At 39.8% G+C, this 24,462-nt stretch overlaps 2 protein-coding genes across 13 annotated transcripts in view; one reads left to right on the top strand and one right to left on the bottom strand.

The window, feature by feature from the left end:
- LOC307031587 (uncharacterized protein) overlaps positions 1–24,462 on the bottom strand; it is a 98,875-nt gene that overhangs the window by 68,684 nt on the left and 5,729 nt on the right. For 5 of the 9 annotated variants that reach the window (XM_079668811.1, XM_079668810.1, XM_079668808.1 and 2 more), the window contains 3 exons: positions 24,151–24,319; positions 15,982–16,907; positions 15,381–15,514 (listed from right to left, as the gene is read on the bottom strand). In XM_079668811.1, coding sequence (XP_079524937.1) covers positions 16,828–16,907; positions 24,151–24,319 — 249 coding nt within the window. In that variant the 3' untranslated portion in view covers positions 15,381–15,514; positions 15,982–16,827. Of the gene's footprint in view, positions 1–15,380; positions 16,908–22,878; positions 24,320–24,462 lie in introns of those variants that run through there. The other 4 variants (XM_079668813.1, XM_079668806.1, XM_079668807.1 and 1 more) reach the window with 4 other exon arrangements.
- Positions 10,442–16,556, top strand: LOC307031594 (uncharacterized protein). 4 transcript variants are annotated; one of them, XR_013805996.1, is made up of 7 exons: positions 10,448–11,030; positions 11,363–11,398; positions 11,582–11,836; positions 12,266–12,502; positions 12,577–12,801; positions 13,371–13,519; positions 14,955–16,556. XR_013805996.1 is itself a non-coding variant. In XM_079668828.1 (6 exons), the coding sequence occupies exons 1-5, from the start codon at positions 10,889–10,891 to the stop codon at positions 12,885–12,887; spliced, it is 981 nt and encodes a 326-aa protein (XP_079524954.1). In that variant the 5' UTR covers positions 10,442–10,888; the 3' UTR covers positions 12,888–12,891; positions 13,371–13,681. The 4 variants fall into 4 exon arrangements, 3 of the variants coding, with proteins under 3 accessions (XP_079524954.1, XP_079524953.1, XP_079524955.1); XM_079668828.1 differs by lacking the exon at positions 14,955–16,556 and having other exon boundaries at positions 10,442–11,030; positions 12,577–12,891; positions 13,371–13,681; XM_079668827.1 differs by lacking the exon at positions 14,955–16,556 and having other exon boundaries at positions 10,449–11,030; positions 13,371–13,681.

Raw genomic sequence — 24,462 nt, forward strand, 5'->3', positions numbered from 1 at the left:
CTTTATGGTGGATATGACAAGTCACCTAAACATGCTGAATAAAAGTCTCCAGGGCCGGGGAAACACTGCACTGCAAATGCTGGAAGCTGTTTTGTCATTCGAGCGCAAGCTCACTGTATTCGCCAGAGATGTAGGCCTACAGCGAGGCACGCTCTCTCACTTCCCCTCCCTGAGAGAGTTCAAAGAAGCCCATCACGATCACACACTCAACGGTGATTATTTACAAGGTGCGATCGTTGATATGCAAACTGCATTTGGGAGCAGATTTAGCGAGTTCCGAAAGGAAAAAATGACACTATCTTTCCCTGTCACACCCCTGGAGATTGACCCGTCCTTGTTGCACACATTCCCAGGAGTAAATCAAGCTGACCTTGAAATGGAAATGGCTGATATAGCTGACAAAGATTTATGGATGTCCAAATTCAAAAGTCTGACAGCCGAGCTTGAAGACGTCACTCGCCAGAAAGCCCAGCTTGCCCAAAGCCACAAATGGAGCGAAATTGAAAGCCTCCCAACACCCGAGAAACTTGTGTTTGAAACATGGAATGCTCTTCCAGACAGTTATAGGAACATGAAGAAATATGCATTTGGAGTATTATCCATCTTTGGATCAACATACCTGTGCGAGCAGATATTCTCAAACATGAACTACATAAAATCCAAATACCGCACCCGCCTCACAAATGAGAGCTTGCAGTCCTGCGTGAAGATTAAAGTTACATCTTACATGCCCGATGTTGAGAAGCTGTCCAGTGATGTCCGAAAACAGAAGTCACATTAAACGGGTAAGAACACAATCCTGTCATAGGCACATATTTAGTAACAAAGTGGCTGTTTTTATAAAGTGATTTCTGATTTTTGTCAGTATATATTTGGAATGACACAGGGATATTATTGTGTTTTGTTGCTCAGGTCCGAGGATGGCTGCATTGTATTGTGCGTGTCAAATGAGAAGAGGGTGCTGCTGCATTTTACCCTTGCACATTTGCAGAAAACTAAAGAGAAGAGGATAATGCACAGAAATCGAACTTAAACTGTATTATTTTAATTGTATATACTTTACCTTTTCAAAAGGCTGCTGTTTTATTGCACTCTGTCTGTTGCCCAGATAAGGGGGAAAAGAGAAGAGGATTGTATTGTATTGTATTATTGAGGATTGAAAAGGACTGCATTTTATTTCCATGGGGAAACCCTAACCCTCTGAAATTACAGGAGGCCTATTATGCACGTTGCACATTTTGTTGTTGTTTTTTCGAATCCTAAAATAAAAATGACATAAAAAATCTGATTTCTTTATTGTATTTCTATAATTTCATCAATGCAACGAAACATAATACATTAATATTATAATGGAAGTTCAACTTAAAGCACCATCGTACAGCAGAGTAGTCACGTGGTGCGTCATTCTCTCCAGGATGCGCTGCAGGGAAAATAAACATTTAATCATGAATGCTCATTATGTATTTGTAGCCTACTTATAATTTTGATAGTAGGCTAATATAGCCACTTACAGCATGTGTTGCCTTCATTATAAGGCTTATATAAGGCTTTTAATTTTTTGCGGCTCCAGACAGATTTTTTTTTTTTTTTTTGGTCCAATATGGCTCTTTCAACATTTTGGGTTGCCGACCCCTGGATTAACGGTTTGAAAACGTAGCATTTCGCCTAATGCTAATGCTAACCGGAAGTGAATACATTTCAGAATAAAAGTATTAAGTTAATAGTGTGAACTTCCGGTTTTTTCAGAATAAAACTGATTTAAATTAAATAGTGTATTTAATTCAAATTACGCCATATCAACATTGATTTTAATTTCCAACAGTATTTATGTACATCACTATGTATGTAGTATGTACTGTATAATGTACACATGTAGAGTTGTAGAAAAGACATGGTTTACAGACAGTAGCCTACAGTGCACTCTGACTGTACAGTCACTACAGTGTATACTGTATAGTAGGTGTGTCACAGTGTAATGCGTATAGTCTACTCTACACTCTACTTTTCAGCAAAGTTTTAGGGATTTAGGCTCAGTCGGCTCAGGGACTGTTTGGTTACTTTAGTTTGGTAAATGAAATAAATGTTTGAACTTTGTAATAGTTCACTGTAGTTGCTGTCATAAGTCATTTGTAGACTAAGTGGCAAAAAGTGTTATTTTTACATTTGTACTTTGTAGAGAAATGTGGACACAAGTTGGAAGGGAGCACAATAAACCTGACGAGTTTGAATTTGAGTTGATTATGAGTTTATTTTCAATTAATAATTAGCTCACAATAAGTTCACTTTAGTTACTCACACAACTTGACACAAGCCATGGGTTCAGGTCCGGACTTATAAGTCCGGACCTGAACCTGAACCTCTGGACTTGAGTCCGGACCTGAACCTGAATGTGAGTCCAGGTACGCAGCACTAGGCACTGCTCGTTGGTGTGAATGAGGTATGGAGGTGGACTGACTCGTCGCTCCGCTGAGGAAATGAAGAGCAGCTGAACCCCCCCCCCCCCCCCACCCCCACCTTTCCTCTGCTCACATGATGCGCCCCCATACTGAAATAATCTGTGTATCTACCGTCCAATTGTTTTTCTTTATTAAACACGTAAACGGAAGAGCGTCTGAGAGGCCTTATGCCTTTTTGCTATTTACCTTACTAAATGGTCATTGGGGCTAGGGGCGGGGCGAAACTCACGGAAGTGATTTCAAAACAAAAGCCCTCGTTTGCTTGGAACGGTGATAATATTATAATCAAGCGGAAACAAGGGCCCTTTCTCATTTCACTAATTCCCCTCCTCGACTCCCCTCCTCGACTCCCCTCCTCGATTCCTATCCTCGATACTTAGTCCTGCCCACAGGAGATGCGAGCGGAGGACTGAGGAGGGGAACCGAGGAGAGAGGAGGGGAAGCAGCAGGCGGTTAGAGAAATGAGAACTCCTCTCCTCTGAGCGGTCATTTTAAAGAGACGTCCATTAATGATGACAGGAGGCACAGCTTAGTTTAGTTTTTTTTTTTTTTTCAAGCGTGTAAAAGCAAAGAAAATACAAATGAAACAAAAGGTGATACAGACATGATACAGTACTATACAAATGAATGCAATAACAAAACGAAATATTTAATTAATAATTGAATAATCTGTAGTATCATTGTCTGATATCAATAAACAATAAAGCTTTTGCTAATTACACGTCCGAAAAGGGGTCGGAAGAAGTTTACACTTATTTAATCCGACCCCTTCTCGCTTTTTTTTTTTCATTTTTTTTTTTTACATCTTCATATATGTTAGCATACAATATCAATGTATACTTAAACCTTGAATAATTTATATAATCATTCATATAATATATACAGGCAAGTTAGGAGAAAGGTCTCTATATATTTATATATATATATATATATATATATATATATATATATATATACATATGTACATACACAACGTCATACAAACACAAATTCACAAATATAATACAAAACAAGAATATAAACAGTTATGGTTTAGCAGTCCTCCCTGTACCTTGTGAGAATTGTTTCTTTATACCTCTTTTTGAATAGTTTGATGTTTGGACATCCCTTTAGCTCCTCAATCACATTGTTCCAGATCTTCACCCCACAAACAGAAACACAAACACTTCTCTTTGTAGTGCGCACCCTAACATTAGTGAATATAAATGAACCCTGTAAATAATAATTCCCTTGTCTTTCATTGAACAATATCTGAATATTCCCAGGTCATTGAACGTTTTTTGCCTTAAACATGATGTGTGCAATTTGGAACAAGATCTGACAGTTTAAATAATTTTAGCTGTAAGAATAATGGGTTTGTATGATCCCTATAGCCGACATTTTTAATAAGTCTTATTGCTCTTTTTTGTAGAATAAATAGGGATTGTGTTCCTGTGCAGCAAACCTCTGCAAGTAACTTAAATAAGGGAACACCAATGAGCAGTAAAGAGAGGGAAGTTTGATCAAGAATCTGTTTTGCCTTGTTTCATATTGCAATACTTCTTGAGACTTTGGAATGAATATGTTTTATGTGAGGTTTCCAGCTCAGTTTCTAATCAATTGTGATTCCAAGGAATGTATGTTCTTTAACTCTCTCAATGAAAATCCCATCTATCTTAATGGATGCTTGTGTATTGCTATTTCCAAATATGATTAATGTTGTTTTATTCAAGTTTAATGATAACTTATGACTGTAAAGCCATAACTTTAGTTTGCATATTTCTGCTGTGATCTCTTCCAATAGTAGCATTGTCCCAAGAACAAAAGATATTAGTGTCATCAGCAAACAAAACAAACTTGAGTACTGTCGATACATTGCTTATTTCATTAATATTGTAGCGGCGATCGCTCATCAAAAAAGGCCACTCGTGGAGGTTAGCAGTCAGAGTTCCCAACGCATGTTGTGGTGAAGGATGAGGTCCACCATGACGTCATTTGTAATGCTTTATTTCTTTATACAAAGTTAAAATGTTCTTTTACGAAGGCCTATCTAAAATCACATAACAATCACGCACACGCTCAGACACGGTCAACACGGTTGAAAAACGTGTGGCTTCCTCTCTAACTTCTCATCCCAACTGATCACCTGTGCCCACATATATAGCTTAATTACCTCCCATGCTCCCAGGTGCGCAGATTAGACGATGACGCGTTCACACACACACACACACACACAGACAAACCCCGTGCGCAACCCAAAGCAAATTGGCTCCAGCATACATAATAAATAGTTTCGGCCCCAATACTGACCCCTGGGGGACACCGCATGTAATGTCCAAATATGAAGAACAACACTCTCCCAGCTTCACAAACTGTTGCCTGTTGGTTAAATAACTCCTTACCCATTCCAAAACTACTCCCCTGATTCCATAACGTTCCAGGTTCTTTATTAATATTTAATGATTAATTGTGCCAAATGCTTTTTTTAGGTCAATGAATATTCCAATGGCATGTTTCTTTTGGTCAATTGAGCTAGTCATTTCTTCAAGTGAGTCTATTAAAGCCATCGATGTTGATCTATTGGCTCTGAATCCGTATTGACTTTCGGTGAGAAGTTTGTGTTTTTCTATGAAATTGTCTGTTATTGAAAAGCTTTTCAAGAATTTTTGAGAATTGTGGTAGAAGAGAGACAGGGCTGTAGTTTGTGAAGTGATGTTTGTTCCGCTTTGAACAAAGATATGACTTTTGCTATTTTCATTTAGTTAGGAAATGCACCAGTTTGGAATGATAGGTATGTGTGTGAATGGTTTTGAAATAACATCTATAACCTTTTTTAATACAGTATAATGTCATCACAATCGGTACATTTTTAGTTTTTACATTTCGTTACAATATCAACGACTTCCCTTTCATGCACTGCTGTGAGGAACATTGAGAAAGGATTACGTTTTATTAAGTTTTCCAGCTTTGTTTCTGATGTTCCTCCATCAGGGATTTTGCCTGCTAATTCAGGTCCAATATTTACAAAGAAATCATTGAAACTGTTGGAAACAACATCCGTATGTTCCTCTTCCTTATCCTTGTCAATTACGTATGTGGGATAACTCTTTTTTCTAGACCCATTTTTTATAATACTATTCAGTATGCTCCATATTCCTTTAATGTTGTTTTTATTTTTTGTCTAGTATTTTCCGATAGTATTCACTTTTGCAGCTCCTTATTATAATTGCTAATTTTTATTTTTATTTTTTATATCTAGTCTCTGTCTCTTTTGTTTTATTTCCCATGAAATCTCTATACAATGGATTTGTCTTTTTACAGGCATTTTGTAAACCCCTTGTGATCCATGGACATTCTGCATACTTCATATTTCTACTGTATTTGACAATGGGGCGGTATGTATTATATAATGATAAAAGAATTGATCATATGTCAATATTGTTTTCTTTGTATAAATCATCCCGTCTTTGTGCCAGTAAGGCATTTTCTAAAGCGTTCATTGCTTCCTCTGATCCAACTCGTCTGTATTCAATAGCTTTGTCCGGCATGTTATTACTGTAGTTTCTGTCATAAACTGAAAATCCTGCTAAGTGGTCACTTATATCATTTATTAAGAGTCCACTTACGTTGTTGTTTTCTGTCATTTGTGAATATATTGTCTGTGAGCACAGTGCGATGTGATTCTGCTGGGTCTAGTACTCTTTGGATATAAACTCATGATGTACATTGTGTTGATACATTCTTCTGTCATGCTGTGATCATTTGGATTTAAAAGGTCAATATTGACGTCACCACAAAAAACTGAAAACTGGTTTATGAACCACTTTTGAGAATATTTCCTCCATCCAGTCCTTGAAGATCTCGATACTAGAGGTGCTCTATACCAGGGGTTCTCAAACTTTTAGTTTATACGGACCACTATTTATTATCAAGGATTTTCGCGGACCACGTCATATGCAAACCGTAAACATAAGTACATATATAAACTTAGTTTTAAAACGGCGATATTTTTTTATAGTTAATTATAGACAATCAAAAGAAAATTGAAGCCTATCTGATACTTTTGTGACCGGTGTCTGGCTGCGTTGTGTATGTTTCTCAAAGAGGACGGCGGACGGTATTTTAATTAGGTCATCCCAAACAATGCAACAAGTGTGCACGCGCGCAGACAGGTCTACAAAAAACTACTGCTATGCTTAGTCCTACTTTAGTTACTGTACTGCAAAAAGCAGACTGTGCTCAACACACACAGACTCAAAACCATGGACACACAGGCATATAAGTAGCATAAACAATGTATAGGCCTAAGTTGCATAAAGGCTTGAGCAACAGTATTGCAACCAAGCAGACAGCGCTGCTTCTCTCTCTCTCTCTATCTCCACTTTCAAAATCTATTTAAAGGGGACCTATCATGCAAAATGCACCTTTGTACGTCTTTTCTACATGAATATGTGTCCCTGGTGTTCCAGGGAACTCACCAAGTGTCAGAAAACACAACCCTCTCTATTTTCCTCCTTAGCCAAATCTCTAAAAAAGGGGCTGCAACGGATCTGAAAAAAACTGATCCAGATTTCAACACTTTTCTACGTCACAAAGAGGTGCTCCGCTCATTGGTCAACTCTCCACCTATCAGGGGAAGGAGCCACGGCCACGTGCATTGCCAAACCTCTCATTCGCATATACTGTAGGACGGATTTGCGTCCATTTGGCTATTCAAATGTTAACGAAACGGACAGACTTCCCTGCACATCAGTGGCTGTCGGATTAAAAGAGTTTAATGCACTTTTAACACTCACGTACCATCACCGTGATGGGTGTACAACTCAGACAGACTGTATGTTTAACTAACAGAAGGTATGAAAGTATAAACGGCTCTCAAATCAACTCGACATCATATTAATAACGATACATGATACAAATATAAGACTGACAAGTGGACAAGCCACAGAAGTCGTATCACAGTTTATCGTGGGCGGATCACAGCTCCACAGCTGAAGACGCTGCTTTCAAACTGTGAGTAAACACCGTGTTCACTTGGAGGCTGTCTGAAGGTGTACACACAGGTCTCAGATGGACTTGGTATCACATTAAGAACGATATTCAGTGATAAGTCTGGCAACAATAGCTGGTTTGAATGATTTAATTGGAGCTCGCAATGTTTTGAACAGACATCCCCAGTCAACTCGTTTTTCTTTTTGTAGTCCCCGCTGTTCGCGTCCAGATATTTCCATCGTAACCACAACCTCACACACTGGTACTGAATGTGCATCAAAGTCTTCCTACCGAGCCAAATATACCAAAAGATGTATGTAAACGACAGAAGAAGCGATCGAAAATCACCCCGGGGGGGGGGGGGGGGGGGGGGGGTGACAACCCTGTGGTTGTCCAGCAGGTGGTGCTGCTGTAACCTGTGTGTTTCTTGTAATCCTCAGTGATGGGACCCACCTGTGGACTTGATTCCAGGATATAAGAGGGCTGCAGAACAGGCTCTCGCTCTCTCTCAGCTGCCCTGCTCGGTGCAGCAGGACATCGCTCTTCTGTATGTTTTATTGTTGGTTGTAGACACTGTTAGGTATAATAAATGATTGTTTTGGGCAAACTCCTGTGTGGAAGTGTTGTCCTTGTGTTACAAGAAGAGCCAGCTTGTAACATTTAATAAATGGAAAATTGTTTGAATGTGTGTCTATGGTGTGAGGGAATAATTCTTCCTTACTCCTAAGATACTTAACCTTATTGCCTGTTGACGTTTACGACCAAACCCTGGCTCTGTTATCTCTCTTAAGGAGAAGACTGTAGATTCTTTTTTTGGGACTTTTTGAGCGACTTAGCCAAAGACGACAGTGGTCTGATTCAGAGAAAACCTTGCTGTTACAGTGTGTGTTAACTGGTAGGACTCAAGAAGCATTCTCTGCATTAAGTATGGCTGACAGTGAAGATTACTTAAGGGTAAAGACTGCAGTGCTGAAAGCTTATGAGTTGGTGCCTGAGGCCTACCGTCAGCAGTTCAGGAAGCTAAGGAAGTCAGAAGGACAGACCTCTGTGGAACTTGTTCGGGAGCTGACGATGAAATTTTATCGGTGGGTCACGGCTTCCGAAGTAGTAAATCTTAATGATTTGAGGGAACTGTTCCTTCTTGAACAATTCAAAGATATCCTTCCAGAACACGTTGCTAAGTACCTGAATGAGCATGAGGTTAAAAATGTAACAGACGCCGGGGTGTTAGCTGATGAATACACGTTAACAAACAAGATTCATTCAGGGGAGAGATTTGACTGGGGGAGCAGAAATAACTGGTCTGGTGACCCCAGAGGTAAAGTAGGTCTAGGTACTTGCTACTTTTGTAAAAGGACACCAGAAAAAGGAATGCCCAGTACTTGCTAAAACTAAGGGACTCCAAGATGTCCAGTTTCCCAGGCCTGTTGCCCTTGCAGCTTCTCCCCACAAGGTTGCTAGGGATGAGGCTATAGATGCGGTTAAACTCCATACTACCCCGCAACCAGTTGTTGCTGCAGTTTCTAACTTCGGACCAGCCCTGCAAGAGGTGAAGCCTCGCCCCTCCCAGTTGGCAAATTCCTTGTAAAGATACTGAGAGACAGAGGTGCTATCGATTCGTACATAACTGAGGGTGTTCTTCCATTTTCCTCGGTAACTGACACTGGAAGTTGTGTATTGTTGGGAATGGGGATGCAGTTGTTGTCTGCTCCACAGCATCGGTTGGTGTTATCCTGTGATTTAGGGCAGGGCGAGGTTGCCATGGGAGTCCGGCCATCTTTGCCAGTTCCGGGAGTGGCAGTCATCCTCGGAAATGATCTGGCTGGCGGCAGAGTGTGGCCTGATGTGCCTCTTTCACTAAGCCAGTTAGGGGCGAGCTTGCTGAACCTGAGAAGAAGCTGACAAAGGTAGTTCCAGCTTGTGCAGTAACACGAGCCCAGACCTATAAAGCACAAGATAAAAAAGTTGGCAAAAATAAATGGTTTAAATGATTTATTCAAGCTCGCAATGTTTTGAACACACATCCCGAGTCACCTCATGTGTCTTTTTGTACTCCTCGCTGTACGCGTCCGCATATCGGCATCGCAACCACAACCTCACACACTGGTACTGAATGTGCATCAAAGTGTTCCTTTGGAGCCAAACATACCAACAGATTGATGTAAACGACAGAAGAAGCGATCGAAATGTGTATTTCCTGGTTATTCGACAAAGGCCAAGCCCCTGATACATCTGCCTATACCATTAAAGAATATCACCAGTTGTTCGGACCACATCTTATTCGGTAACACCGTGTGCCGCCCGGACATGGTATCATGCTTACTAGCTCCCTGAAAGCGGGTGACTCCACTGTAGAAATAGTCTGCATGTGTTCTACAACATACCGTGCAATGGCTTTATCAACTTTTCCCTGGCTAGCAGTCCCTCGGTTTAAATCCAGCCGCTGTTGCTTAGGTGGAGGTGGAGTGGGGTCGGATGAGTCTGGGTCTGTGGTCTTAGCTACTAGCTTTGTCCCAGCATGTTGTTTCAACAGATTTGAATTGCTGTTTTGGGCAGTAGATAGGATCTTTGACCCGCCAAGACACAACTTACATTTAACTAAAATGTTCTTTTCTTTGTGCTCGACAAAAGTGAAATAGTGAGAATATCTCCAGGTGGAGAAACTCGACTTGAGCTCCGCAGCCGCCATGATAGTCTTGTTAGTAAACACAAACACGCCCACAGCGCGTCTCCGCATGTGACACAGGAAGTATCTAAGTGCATTTACTCAAGTACTGTAGTCATCTCTGTTCGCCTCGCTGTTGGCGCCGCTCACCAACGTCTGGGAGCCGAGACTATATAAAAGAAATAACGGAGTAACGCACCATGTAGTAACGGTAACTGAGTTACTGAATTTAAGAAATAATGCGTTAGAGTACTAGTTTCTGCCAAAAGTAACGGCGTTACAGTAACGCGTTACTTTGTAACGTGTTAGTCTTAACACTGTGTATGAACCATGAATGTTAAGACTTATATATACAAAAACGCTTTTAACATGAAAAGTGTATTGTTGTTTATTATTAAGATTATTTTACATTATTATAATAAGAGGAAGTGTTAGAGACAATTTTTTGTTTTGGTCAAAATAATATTGCCAACTAGTGGTGACCTTGTGCACGGCATGGAAAATAAAAGACTACAATTCCCATGTTGCAGCCAATTTAGAGACAGAGGTGGTCAACCTGTGGGGAAGATGCCGACACAATTATTAGAATTATTTAACGTTTATCATTCAACAGAATATATAAAGAGAATCTTAGATTGCTTCAATAAACGCTTTTATGTACAGTTTTGCCTCTTGTGTTGTTGTGTTCACTCTGACTGAAAGAGTATTTTCTAATTTGTGTGGAAACTATTTTATTTAAATGAACCGCACAAGCCTTGTAGCTAAGAGTAAAACTGATAACCTGAAGGATTAGCAGATGTGTTTCAAAAGGTGTTCAGAGTGGTTGAAGGAAGTGGTGACAGGAAGGAAACGCTGGTGTGGGCTACTTTCAGAGAAACAGTTTGATGCCACATCACAAAGAGGTACAATGGATCCAACAAGTCGTCAACGCCTCGTCTGTAAGTACAATCTTTATAATGTTAGCATGAGGGAAGACGTTCAGATATCATAAACACATCTCAGAGTTCACTGACCTGCACAACAAGCATCCAGAGTCTGGAGAGATGGAACTCTCTTTACTGTTTGGTACGTTCAGGAGGAACTGCTAACTAATATGATTGTTGTGGTGCATTCAAGTTCATGCTGAAAGAGAAGTCTGGTATTTCCTCATCTTCTATCCAGTCTGACTCGTGCTAACTTTGCTCTACAGTAATGTGTTCTAAAAGCACCATACAGACCTGTTGAAGTGTCCTGTGTGTCGCAGTAAACTCACACTGTGGTTTCTCCTCAGTCCTCACCTCCCTGCTGAGCTGCTCCACTAACCAGGGTCAGTACACTTTCTCCGTCTGAGAAACTCAAAGCTGTGTCTCTGTTGACCTGATGCATCACTTTAGTCTCAGAGTAACTGAACTCTTTTCTGTCCTCACAAACTGAACTCTGCATGTTAGATTCATCAGTGAACATATCAGTGGCTTCTTCTTCAGTGTTTAATAAATCTTCCTCCCTGCAGCTCGTCTGACGGTGACTCCCAGCAGCTCTCAGGTATTTGAAGATGAACGTGTCTCTCTGAGATGTGAGGACGCCTCTGAGGGATGGACTGTGAGGAGAAACACGAGCATTGATAACAGAGCTGAGTGTAAAGACTGGGGAAGACCTGCTGATTCCTCCTGTAACGTCAGCTCCATGGATCCTGTGGACAGTGGAGAGTACTGGTGTGAGTCCACAGAGGGATCCACCAGTAACACCATCACCATCACCATCTCTGGTAAGATCAGCCTCTCTGTTTCCTCATCAATACTACAAATCATTTAAGAAGTTCATCAGAAAGAGGAAGCTGGACGACCTCAGAGCTGCTAGCTTGTGCTAACCACAGGGTGCTACACACACATTCTCACACACACTACCATCCACTAAGATACTCCTCAGTACAGTCTCATACTTTAGGGACTGGGAAACATTTAATTTTGTTCTATATTAACCTAATTTAAGAGAAAATTCACTTTTTTTAAAGTTTCCTCTTAAGTTCTACGACTCCGGTTGGTCCTGATATGTACATATGAACAAGAAAACACACACACACACACACTGTCCCTGAGAACCAAACATTACACTTGGCAGGTAGTGGGTTCATTAATAATCTCTGCCATGTGTAAGTTATTGATCACGTTCATTCTCCATCTCGCTCTGTGTTCAGGTGGATCAGTGTTCCTGCAGAGTCCCGCCCTCCCTGTGGAGGGAGATAACGTCAATCTGACCTGTAGAACAAAGATGGCCGACCCCCCCTCTGCTGATTTCTACAAAGATGGCGTCTTCATCAGGACTGAGTCTGATGGTCACATGACCCTCCTCAATGTTAACAGGTCTGATGAAGGCCTCTACAAGTGTAGCATCCAGAATGAAGAGTCTCCAGAGAGCCGGCTGTCTGTCTCAGGTGAGGAGCTTTCCTTTGGTTTCAGGACTCATTCCTTCAGATGTTCACCTGACCAGGTGTGATTCTCTCTGCAGAAAAACCTACGACCACCGTGAGGCCGCCCACCTCTTCCTCCTCCTCCACGACCATGGACCCGTTCACCTCTTCCTCTTCCTCCACGACCATGGACCCGCCCACACCCCCACCTCATCCCAGCTTCCTCCACCTTGTGTTCAGGGTGATCTGCCACCTGGTGGTTTTCTGCCCATACTGCATCTCCACTTTCCTCATGGTGTCTATATATCGAGAGAGGGCCAGAGGTAACTTTTCTCAGTTTGTACATCTAACTCAGGCGTCTTCAACCTACGGCACAGGGACCATTTTGAATCGGCCCTCAGCAAATTAAAAAAGTATAATGGAATACGGCCCACAAATGAAACATGTGCTTGTCTTATATTGTACTTCTTAAATATAAATGTAAACATATATCACACAGTAGTATTCATGTGTTAATGAGAACACTTTTCAAATAAATTCTGTCAATTCAAGTAGGAAACATTTTCTAACAAATCTTAGTTGATAAGAAAAAAGCCCAATGACTTATTTCCACAACAAGCTTGAAATAAACCTTCATATTTCCTCTTATTATAATCAATCTGAGGATCTGCTTTAAGGGATGAGCTAAACACTCACAGCATCATTTACCTACATTTGATTGATTTTGCTAACTGAACTTACGAGGTAATAAACCTCTAGAGAGCGGCCCAGCCCTTCGTATATTCTTCTGTATGCGACCCTCGTGAAAACAGTTTGGACCCCCCTGATCTAAAGGGATTTAATATCCACCAAAACTCTAAATACGTTTTCTACATTTCCCTTCTGACAACAGGAAGTGACCCGACTCCGCCCACCCACGCTGAGCAGGGATTGGACGATGACTACGATGATGTCATGTCTGCTGTCACCACGGAGCATCAGTTCTGAAACAGTGGAGGACCCAGAACGCTTCCCTGAGGAACGCCATGTTTTTAACTCAGTGTAATTACATTCCATCATGTATTGACTGATATCGTGCACATGCAATATTATTCCCTTTATTTCTGAAGCAGTGGTCTGTTAGCATTAGCAGCTAATGCTAAGTACAAAGAAGATATTCAGATACAAAGAAAAGGTGCTTTAAATAAACTTGCCTTACAGGAACACTTGTATTTCATTATTAGGGTTTGTTGTGTTGGGTTTCCTTTCCCTCTCAGAGCAATTAGATTAAATACTCCTTCCAAAAAATAAAATTTAGCTTATTATTTATTCTATATTAGTATATTTTCCTTTAGTTATAACAGTGCTTTTTAGAAAAGGTAGTGTATTATATATCCAGTAGGTGGTAATGAAAAACCCGAGCACATTAATCTGAGAGAGATGAGTTATTCTTTTCACAACGTAACTCCTGATTATTTGAGAAGAAATCCTTTGAGTGGGTTAAGATCATTCTTAGAGTCAGTGAGAAATGGATTTAACTTCTGAATGTCTGCAATAATCAATGGCATTAATAATGAATATCTCATTCTTAACTGTGAATGGTTTAACATTAGGAATGTTTTAGTCTGGCCAAACTTTCTCTGTTGAGATTCCTGGAAAAGGGAAATGACAAAAGATTTTTCATAAAAAAAGTTGATTCAAAAACAAAACTCTGTTATCAGATCTTTACGGACGTCAGATGTCCTGTTGGGTATTCAGCCCTCCAGCGCCAGGGGGCGGTGTGGAGCTCAGTGAGCCCTCCATTAAACCACAGAAGAAGAAGAAGACTTTGACTTTTGCAAAAACACTTTATTTACATATGATCAATTATACATTATTCTTCCTGTCGTGTCGTCAATTTGCTTTTAACGGTAGTGCCAGCGCCGTATAGATAGAAGAGTTACGACAGCGGAAGTCCAAAAACGGTTATCGTCACGTGGTTCATGTAGACGAGAATCGTTCCCCGGAAGTTCATGGCGGGCAATGTGAATGCATTGATAACAGGAGATAGAACTTCGACTTTTGGTAATTATTAGTGAATAAAGGTTTTGATTTGCAATATTTATACAACAAATCGATATGTGTATGTATTTACATCAATATGTTTTAAAAAATAAAATAGAATTTGCTAATATTAAGTGATAATATTAGGATTAGTGTGAACAACTAGTTTACATGTTAGGCTAACAGTGCCTTGGTTAAAGAGCCTGTTGCTGTTTATTTATAGCTTTGAATTCTTTCAAACCAATATTATCTTCTTAAACTTGTATAGTAGTCAGGAGCATCACTTTCTAATGTTTATTGATATATTTAGAGGGAGGGGATCTAAAGGAATGCTTCAAAATTCAGATTAGATTCATTTCTACCATTTTCTTAAATTCATGGTAGTTTCAGTAATCCCATGGTAATTGAGGACACAAGTTATCTAAATGACTAATGTCATCTTTATGGCTTTCAGAAAGGACAGGAGACCGACAGGTGACTATCAAAGGACTAGCAGCAGCAGCAGCAGCAGCATGATGATGATGATGATGTTAAATGTGTTGTTTTAGGAACATCCATTGCAAATACATGGAATTCAATAAACATTGAATAGCATATCATGCAGTTTGTCTGTGCCTTTTCCTCCGTGTTGTCCTGGTTTGCTGTGCTGCCTCCTAGTCGCCATCATGGTTTGCTGTGCTGCCTGGGGATGCTCAAATCGCTCTGAGAAAGGAGTACGAATGTACGGCTTCCCCACTGACACAGAGCGGAGGAAAAAATGGCTGGCACAAGTCAGCAGGAGCAATTTCATGACCAACAGCAAAAAAATATGTGAGGTTAGGTTATTGTATACAAACACTGCATTTGCACTTTTTCACAAAACGAAAACCACACCATTGGGAAAGCTTAATGCTTTGTTTAATACAAAAAAACAGGGAAAGGCTTGAAAAACACTGAGAGTTGAGACTCAGGGTGCAGGGTGAGGGTCTCAGTGCAGGTATTCAGGCTCCATTGAATCCCCCTCTGGTTCTTGTGCTGAAAGAGGGAGTAACAGACAGGAGAAAGGGTTATACACACCTATATAGCACACCTATTGGATGGGAAATTGCCTTGGGGAGATAAGGTGTGGTCTTTGTTCCCAACTGAAGTTATGGAACTTTATTATTTGTGAGTTTAACAAAGTATGACAAATGGCATCAGTAACAGATGTGATATGAATTTCTATAAAGTTGTCTCACATTCTTGGTCATATTTTATATACAGTATATAATGAGTATAACATGTCCAGTAAGTATAAAGTGTTTCCTAATACTGTGTATTCAACCACTATGGTATAGTGTATGGTACTATGGTATGGTATCCTAGCTTAATCTGTTATCTGTAAACGTTCCCTAAATCTACTAATTTAGGGATAATCCACTGACATCCTTTAATACACATGTTAATTTGAATCAGATGTACTGATAATATCCGCAATATAAAATCTTTAAGCTTCTTCTTACCTTTAAAAGTCCGTCACGAACGGTCTATTATGCTGCAACTCTACAGCTCTGCTAGCCTTGGCGCTAACTTCCGGGGAACGATTGAGAGGCTCCACGATCCGCCATTGCTGTAAAAAAGTGGTCCATTGGAGTGAACGGAGATGACATAACTCTCAGTCTATACGGCGCTGGGTAGTGCCTCTCAGCCACCGTAGTGTCGTGTCAGGTGGGCGTGTCGTGTAGTGTCGTGTAGTGGTGTCCGCCATATATCTATGGGCCCCGTCTCAGGTCGGTTAAATGAAATCCTTGCTTCCCTCACTTGCGTCGTTTCCCAGTGACTAGTCCCTCCCTCCAAGGAAGCATGGAGAGACGCAAGGAAACCACGAGAAGCAGGGAAATGAGTTTTAAGAGCAATGGGACGTCCTTTCCTCCGCAGCGTCACGTGAAGCGACGTCCATTTGTGATGACACCGCACAGCTGATCGTCTGACAGCAGTTCTGTCCCCGTTATTTTCACAAACACCCCCGCCACACATTTACTGACACAAACATTTGTATCGTCTGTTGTAGACCCCAATAATTAAAATCAAATAAGAACTCATTCTCAAAAAAGATAAACGCCATTCTTAAAATGTATAAACGAACAATAGTTTGATTAATATTGATGAGAGTGCACAATAGAAATAAAATAATTGAGAGAAGAAAAAGAGATATCTATCAAAACCCAGTTAGATTAACATTCATTGGATTGCACACTTTGTTTGTTTGTGTGGATATGTAGCACATTAACATTTTAATAGCACTTAATGACTGACTGAATGGAAATGATAATAAATGAAAATATAAAACGAAAAAAGCTCAGGTTTTTTCACTCTAACTTCGTGATTGCAGCATCTGTTGGACCGTTGCACTGAAGAGTCACGTCTCCTCCGGTCCCTGCCTTCACCTCTGGGAGAAAATCAAGAAAAAGCAGAAAGGCAGAAGTCAGCAGTGCATTTCTTTCTAACAGGCAACAAATGCCATTTTAGGGGGTGTTCGATATCTATTTGATGTTTTAAACAATGTTTTGAAACCACTTTTCTTAGAACTGTATTGACATTTACATATATATTTATATATACATGTATATATACATGTATATATAAATATATACAGTATGTATTTATATATATATATATATATATATACATACATACTGTATATATGTATATATACACATGTATATATACATATATACAGTATGTATTTATATATATATTTACAAATGTATGCATATACATATACCTGTACATACAGTACACAGTATACATACAGTAGAGGGAACCCACTTACAAAGAAATGAACAGTCTATAATCTTAATGTTGGGTCTAATATACTAACGAGAGACAGCTTATTAAAAAGAATATCCAGAAATGTACATCACATAAGAGATATGAATTCATTTGCATGTAAGTGTCGGACATAAGTATGTGATCCCCAGGTTTATATGCCCACACAGCAAATCGGCCAGTGTTAAATCAACTCCCATAGATTTAAATTTAACACTTTCCCAGAGTTTATATAATCCTCACTGGTTCAGAGTTAAGTTAACACTTTGGATAGTGTTAATAGTTTAACTCTATTTCAGTGTTAATTCTTTAACACTTACAGTGTTACATTTGACTCTATTCTAGTGTATTTTCCACACTGATTAGTGTTAAAACTTTTCACTGGAAGTGTAACATCTTAACACCTATAGTGTTATATTTTAACACATTTGAGTGTTGAATTGGGTTAGTTTAACTATATCAGTGTTAATTCTTAACACTCACAGTGTTACATTTGACTCTATCCTAGTGTATTTTCCACACCGATTAGTGTTACAACTTTTCACTGAAAGTGTAAAATCTAAACACCTATAGTGTTATGTTTTAACACATTTGAGAGTTGAATTGGGTTAGTTTTACTCATTGTAGGGGTTAGTATGTAACACTAATTAGTGTTATTTTGTAATAAAGAAATGCTGCTTTTTCTAAAACGTAATGTTTATCTGGACTGTGTGCAACCTTACATTTAAATACATTGAATATACTCAACTACATGAATTGTTCTAGAAGTGCTAATAGGGTCATCTTACACACAACAGGGGGAAGAAAGACAAGCAAATAATGCATTTATCATTTTTATTACACCAAGCACCAAACACAGCTACAAACATATGACAATTACAAATGACACCACAAAAAGTGGTTACAAAAACAATGGTACAATGTAAAGACGATCATCGTCAGTACCATTACTACTCTGCAGGTCAAATGGCCTATACTTTTCCATAAAGTTTGCATTGATTACAATTTTTTCCTCTGATTCACACACACTGTATGCATGAAAATGTTCACTGAAGAATTCAACGTCAAGCTTATTGGCAATGAAATGGACACAATTATTAACCTTAAAGTCCATGTAATGTCCAAAATAAAAGTTATTCTGTGTTAATAAATCGCTTCATCACTTTCCACTGTTTCATTTGACATATCAACATCAATGATTCTTTCCATAAATACCCCCCAAATAACATGAAATGTGTGCCACTTTCCCGTGTTATTCCGCTCCGGTAGCGAAAAGCTTGCCAGCCATTAACCCAGCTGTGTGACGTCACACGTGGCAAACACCAGCCTCGTCTGGATTGTTTGTTTTGTATCCTTCCGCTATTTTCGCTCAACATATGTGTAACCGGACCTCGCTAAACTTTTTTTATCTAACAATTCATGATGGGGAAGCGATGTGTAGTTGTGAGCTGTGAATGTTTCCTGATTGCTATAAACATTGATCATGGGTGCTGGAAGATTGTGCACAAAACTCGGGTCAGAATTAAGTTACTACAGGTGTTATGCCAGCTTGAGCTAAATGTCACCAGAGTACAGTGAACTTGCCTAGTGACTGAAATATATAAAAGTTGAAGTGAAATAAGTAAGGCCAAAAATGAATTACGTCTGAATATCTTTATTATTTTTACCACTTTTAATTATTTGTGGGCTCGCACATATACCAAAATAGACTAATGTACACTGCAATAAAGATAAAATGTTACAAGTGAAAAATTAACAAAAGAACCCTTTTTTATTTATCAAACAGTAAATTAATACAATCTTACAAATTTGTGATTTGGAAAATGTTGTTATATTTACATGTTTCTTTGGAAAAATAATATTGTAAATGATGTAGCCTACTTTGTAAATTATTTACATCATGCGAAACCATTTTAACCAGTTCAGCTGCATGACTTATGTCAAATTACAGATTTGGCCATTGAAATCCCTGATAGCGGCCTCCCGGCTCAGGGTAAGTCTTCCGTATCTCGGTTACAGCACATGCAGCGGGACTCTGATTTTTGGGCCGAGTAGGCCTACACCCCAGCACCAACGTACAAACTGTCGATAAGCTGTATATCGATACTTCCTAATGAAAAAAAAGTATACAGATTATAAATATATTTGGAGAAAAATAAAATGTTATGTAGTAGCCTACTATTATGTAGCAATGGTTACAAATTGGCTTATAACATGATATTTGTATTTTACTTGTACAAAATAAATATGAGGTTATACATGACTGCTTAACAGAATCATAGACCTCTTATATATTTCCTCACATGTGTAGTTGTTTCTTTTCTCAAGCATACATTGAACTTGCATACACAGAAAAAATAAAAGCCAAGCTGTTTTTGACTGCTTGAAAGAGTTTAATGGTATCTTTAAAAGTGTACCATATCTGTAGCGACTAAAAGTATTATATGAAAGCAAAGCTGCAATAGGCAGTTGGGTCAATCAATATTTACTTACTGGTGTAGTGGGCCATCAACTGCTCTGTGTTGTTGTTTGTATTGAAGATACGCTATTTTCAGTGTCCAAACACTGAGACAGCCTTCTCTAAAGCCTGGGTGGCTAATAATGCACCTTGGTTTCTCGTCGGTGTTTTCTATCTGGCAGAGTCCTGCACGGGTCTTATTTTCAAGACCCGCTCCCGCCCCGCACCCGTGACGTGCAGTACCGAACCCGCCCCGCTACCCGCACATATTGCCAATTAGTCCCGCAACCCGACCCGACCCGCCGGCACATGATCCGCAACCCGACCCGAACCCGCATATATATAAGCAGTGACAACGTGCAATTATTAACACACGCAGTTGCATATTTGGCTCAAAAAGCCTGGGATGTTGTTTATTTTCTCCATCTAGGATGACACCAAAAGCCTCCCAGACGTTGGATTTTGCTCTTGAGGAAGAGTTATTGAAAATGCTGTATTCTCCGCTATAGAGAGCTTCACCTCAGCCATTCAGAATGTGGTGCGCTCAGCAGCAGATAGATGCACTGCAGAGGTTATGATTATGCTCGGTACCGCGGAGGAGAGGTCTGAGGATTTAAACATTAAACTAAATTATTATTGTTTAAATATATTTATTATGCAACACCCGCAACCGGACCCGCATCATCTTTGTTTTACCCAGAAGCGAACCCGGAAAAAAGCGTTTGAAAAAATACCACCCGCAAATCACCTTTTTTGCGGGTCACCCGTCGGGTACCCGCGGATACCCGACCCGATGCAGGACTCTGCTATCTGGTCAGTAGGTTGCAAACTGTCTATTTGTTCCATCACCTGCCAAATCTCTCTGCAGCATACACATTCATCTGCAGTGGGCATGCTTTCACAGCATTGACATGTACACCTGAATATTGTACAGAACATTAAAAAACAAAACAATATCTGCCGGACGTGTGAGGAACAGATGACAAATTAAGATCGACATTTAGTGCAGGTCAAACTAAATAAAACAGAATTTACCATTCAGTATTGCCGACTCGAGTCTCGCCGGCTGCGGAATCCGCTTCTCTTTCACAAGTTTCTGCCTCGTTGTTCGATTGCTGGGCAGGAGGCTCGTACTTATAAGGCAAAATGCCTTGAAGTGAAAGGCTAGCTGGTTCACTCTCTACTTCTGTAACTGAATCCAGATAACCCACTGAATCTGAGCTTGAATGATCGCTGTCGCTGTCGCTGTCTGAAGTTATCGCGTTGCTTGCCATTTGGACTGATTTGATCAAATGGCAATGTTTGCCACGTGTGACGTCACCGCTCGTTCGGGAGTGATCGGGGGCGTACTCGGCAAACTTCGGAACCAACATCGGTTTTTAACGTATATGTCATTTAATTATGACGAAACTTTAAACATTTTTATTTATTTTTATTCTGGTGATATCTAAACTACATGTTAAAAAACACCTGTGTTAGATGCATTACATGGCCTTTAAGTATAATTTTTATCCTGTAAAACAAAGGAATCTCGTGGTCAGTGCCCATAGATACAACCAATCCAACTCTATACTCCGTCCCACTGATCTTTACCCAGTTAGTTGAAAAGGCATCTCCATCTTGCACTAATGGCACAACTTGGGGTAAATGTTCATGATCATTATCTGGATCAAATGCTTTCAGGGGACCATACTCTATGTGGTTTAAAGGGGACGTCTCCCAATTGTAAGCTATCAACATTTGGTGTTTTTTGGCAAGTGAGACTGTGATGTTCTTAAAAATGTTCAGGGTGTTTTTGAACACCCGGTGCTTTGCTTCGAACCTCATACTCCACATATGAATTAAGGGTCCAATTTTTCTGATACAACTCGGATAATGTAACATATAATGGTGTTTAGGGATCATATTTCTATTTGGATAAAGCTGTCTAAACAAGACATGGTGCTCCATTATTAAATGTTTTAAATACACCGTCATGCCCATTGTTACAGATGGAGAGAAAATTATGTTAATGATTTGTAGTAGAAGCAACAGCAAAGACCAATTCTGATCACCTTCCGGCACAATGTCACCAAAAATCAAGGGAATATTTCTGATCAGACAGAGAGTCTGAATTGAGTTCAATCCTATAGTATTGTTAGCACTATCCAAGTTGACCCTTGTTGGACGATTTTTCCGCTCCAAGTACCCGTAGTCAAAAGCATAGATTCGAGACAGAAGATCAGCTTTTGACAAAAAGTTCTCAGACAGGTACCCCAACAGCAGCTTCATCTCAAACTGACCTACCCCTTCCAGAATGTCATGCATTATATCCAGAGAAAAATTCTGGCAAACGTGAAAAAACTGTAAGCTGTTTAGAGTTGAATTCCTCTTTAAACCACACACATGCAACTTTTGTGGATCTGACTGTAACTCGTTGCAATGAGTTTCAAAGATTTCTTTACCTCGTAAGATTATCTTTGGGTCATCCTCACTGAACACATTCTGGGCATCACTTTTTTCAATCAAACATAAACGACAAAAATAACGGCCACTGAAACACTCAATAAAACCCAGAATCCCATGCATTCCTAAATTGTCCCCTGTGATTTGACAAATTGTGCCGTGGACATTCACAGATGAATATGGCAAACTAATTCCACGACTCTCCAACACTTTTATGTCATCAATCAGAGGCTGTAAAATGGGATCAAAGCCGTATTTTTTAACATCTTCTGCATGAAACAATGCAACTAAATGGATATTCATTAGTGCAGAATTTAACTTTGGGGGCAGATTTCTCAGAACGAAGTACAGTGCTCCAACTTTATGAAGTCCATGTTTTGATCCAAGCGCGTTCCCTGTCTCAAAATCATCGTAATATAACTGAATTTGCAAGGATGTCTTGTGTTCTGAAAACAATGGATGTGATCTAAAGTAACTGCCATCGCAAAAGTCTTCATACCGGTTTTCGGTTGATACAGAAGGTGTGCTAAGCAGTCCACAAATATGAGTATTGCGACACATAAATTTGATTGTTTCCAAAATTGGAACATAAACAAAAGTGTCTTTTACTGGTACTTGATCAAAAGTACCCGTACCTTTATTGAGTCTTGAATCATAGCGGAATCCCAACAGTTTTTTCACAGGGTCCACAATTCCCCATTTTTCACTTAAATACTTCTTTCTTTTAGTTTCAGTATTAAAGTTCTCAACAGGGTTTTCAAAGGTTTCAAGACATTTTTCCAACGTATTTCTTTCAGGATTATCAACCGATATAGCAGACAATACTTTATGCTTAAACTCAGAATGAAGTCCTTCTGCAAAATCTTCTAAATGACTAACAACTGATGATACTACACTATTTGCCACACCACTACCAGTTAGTCTAGAAATAATTGCAGCACAAATGTGTTTCGTATTGTCACTGCTACCCTGACCAGACCCATTGCTTTCAGAACACCCGGCACCTTGCAAGACATCATTTCCTTCAATAGGATTTTGAGAGGCAACACAATCAGGTTCACGCTGATCATCATCAAAGAGGCCACCCTCTTCTGCATCATCACTGTGACATAAATCATTACCATGAATAGTATTTAAATGCTTTTTCAAACCTGCATATGTACTGAACTGACGCCGACAGGCGTCCTGAGAACAAGACAATTTGAACTTGGTGCTTGGGTAAAAACTGTGTCCTATCCGCAAGTGGCTTATTAAGGCCTTACTGGTGGTATGCAAGGCTTGACAGATAAAACATTTAAACATTGTCATTCAAGATCTTGGCACGCAACTCACGGACACGTGGTGACTCCTCCGTGGAGGTAACATCGATGTTGAATACAGTGGTCTGTACAAACGTGTACAGATGGACCAGGGACTCATCATACGAGAGGTTGAAGACGTAGTGACATTTAAAAAGTTCGTCAAACGCACTCAGTGAGCTGGTAGCATGGCATGGAATGAGCCGTTTGTCAACGGCGACGTAGTAGGTGTCGATCTTGTTACGGGTACGGCCAACCGCAAGGATGAATGGCTGTTTTCCTTCTCTTTCTTTTAGATGTTCATCTATGCTGCTGCATGACTGCAAAACAGATGATAAAAAAAAGCACCTGCAAAAATCCTGCTACATAACCCTTTTTGGGAAAAGGTGCCCTCAGCCTCAGCTTCCGAAGACATGAAATAAACATGAAATGATAAGCATTTAAAAGCTAAGACCCTCATCTTGCATCAGAATGTGTTCATTCAGCTCTAACATACCAAACTTAAAAAAAACACTTTAACCAACAACCTCAAACCTCAAATCTCATGAGCCCGAATGCTGCGTCCATGCAGCTTCAGGCACCTGGGTCAATGTTGCTCTACGCAGCATCAATGGGTTGAACAGGTATTATTTATACTGTAAAAACACTGCATGCCAGCATACCATTACTCTCTGGTTGCCTCTCAGCCGCTTTTAACAGACGACACAGATCAGTTGATTGAGTCAGCTGGGTGGCCTCTTTGATGATCTTCAGCTTGAATGTTGTGTCCCACTTGTTCAGCAACTTGGAACTTGTTTCAGCACCAAACAGCAGGTTGAAGTCTTGATTCACCTGTTAACCACATAAAGAATAACAATATTGAATCAGGGTTTGGTACCACTTATGCTGCATTAAAACTGATTTAACCATCGCTAGAACAAAGATTTCAAAACTACACACAAAGGACACAATCAATGACACTAAGGCTGAAGTAT

This window comes from Notothenia rossii (assembly GCF_949606895.1).
Source record: "Notothenia rossii genome assembly, chromosome: 3".
Classification (NCBI taxonomy): Eukaryota; Metazoa; Chordata; class Actinopteri; order Perciformes; family Nototheniidae; genus Notothenia; species Notothenia rossii.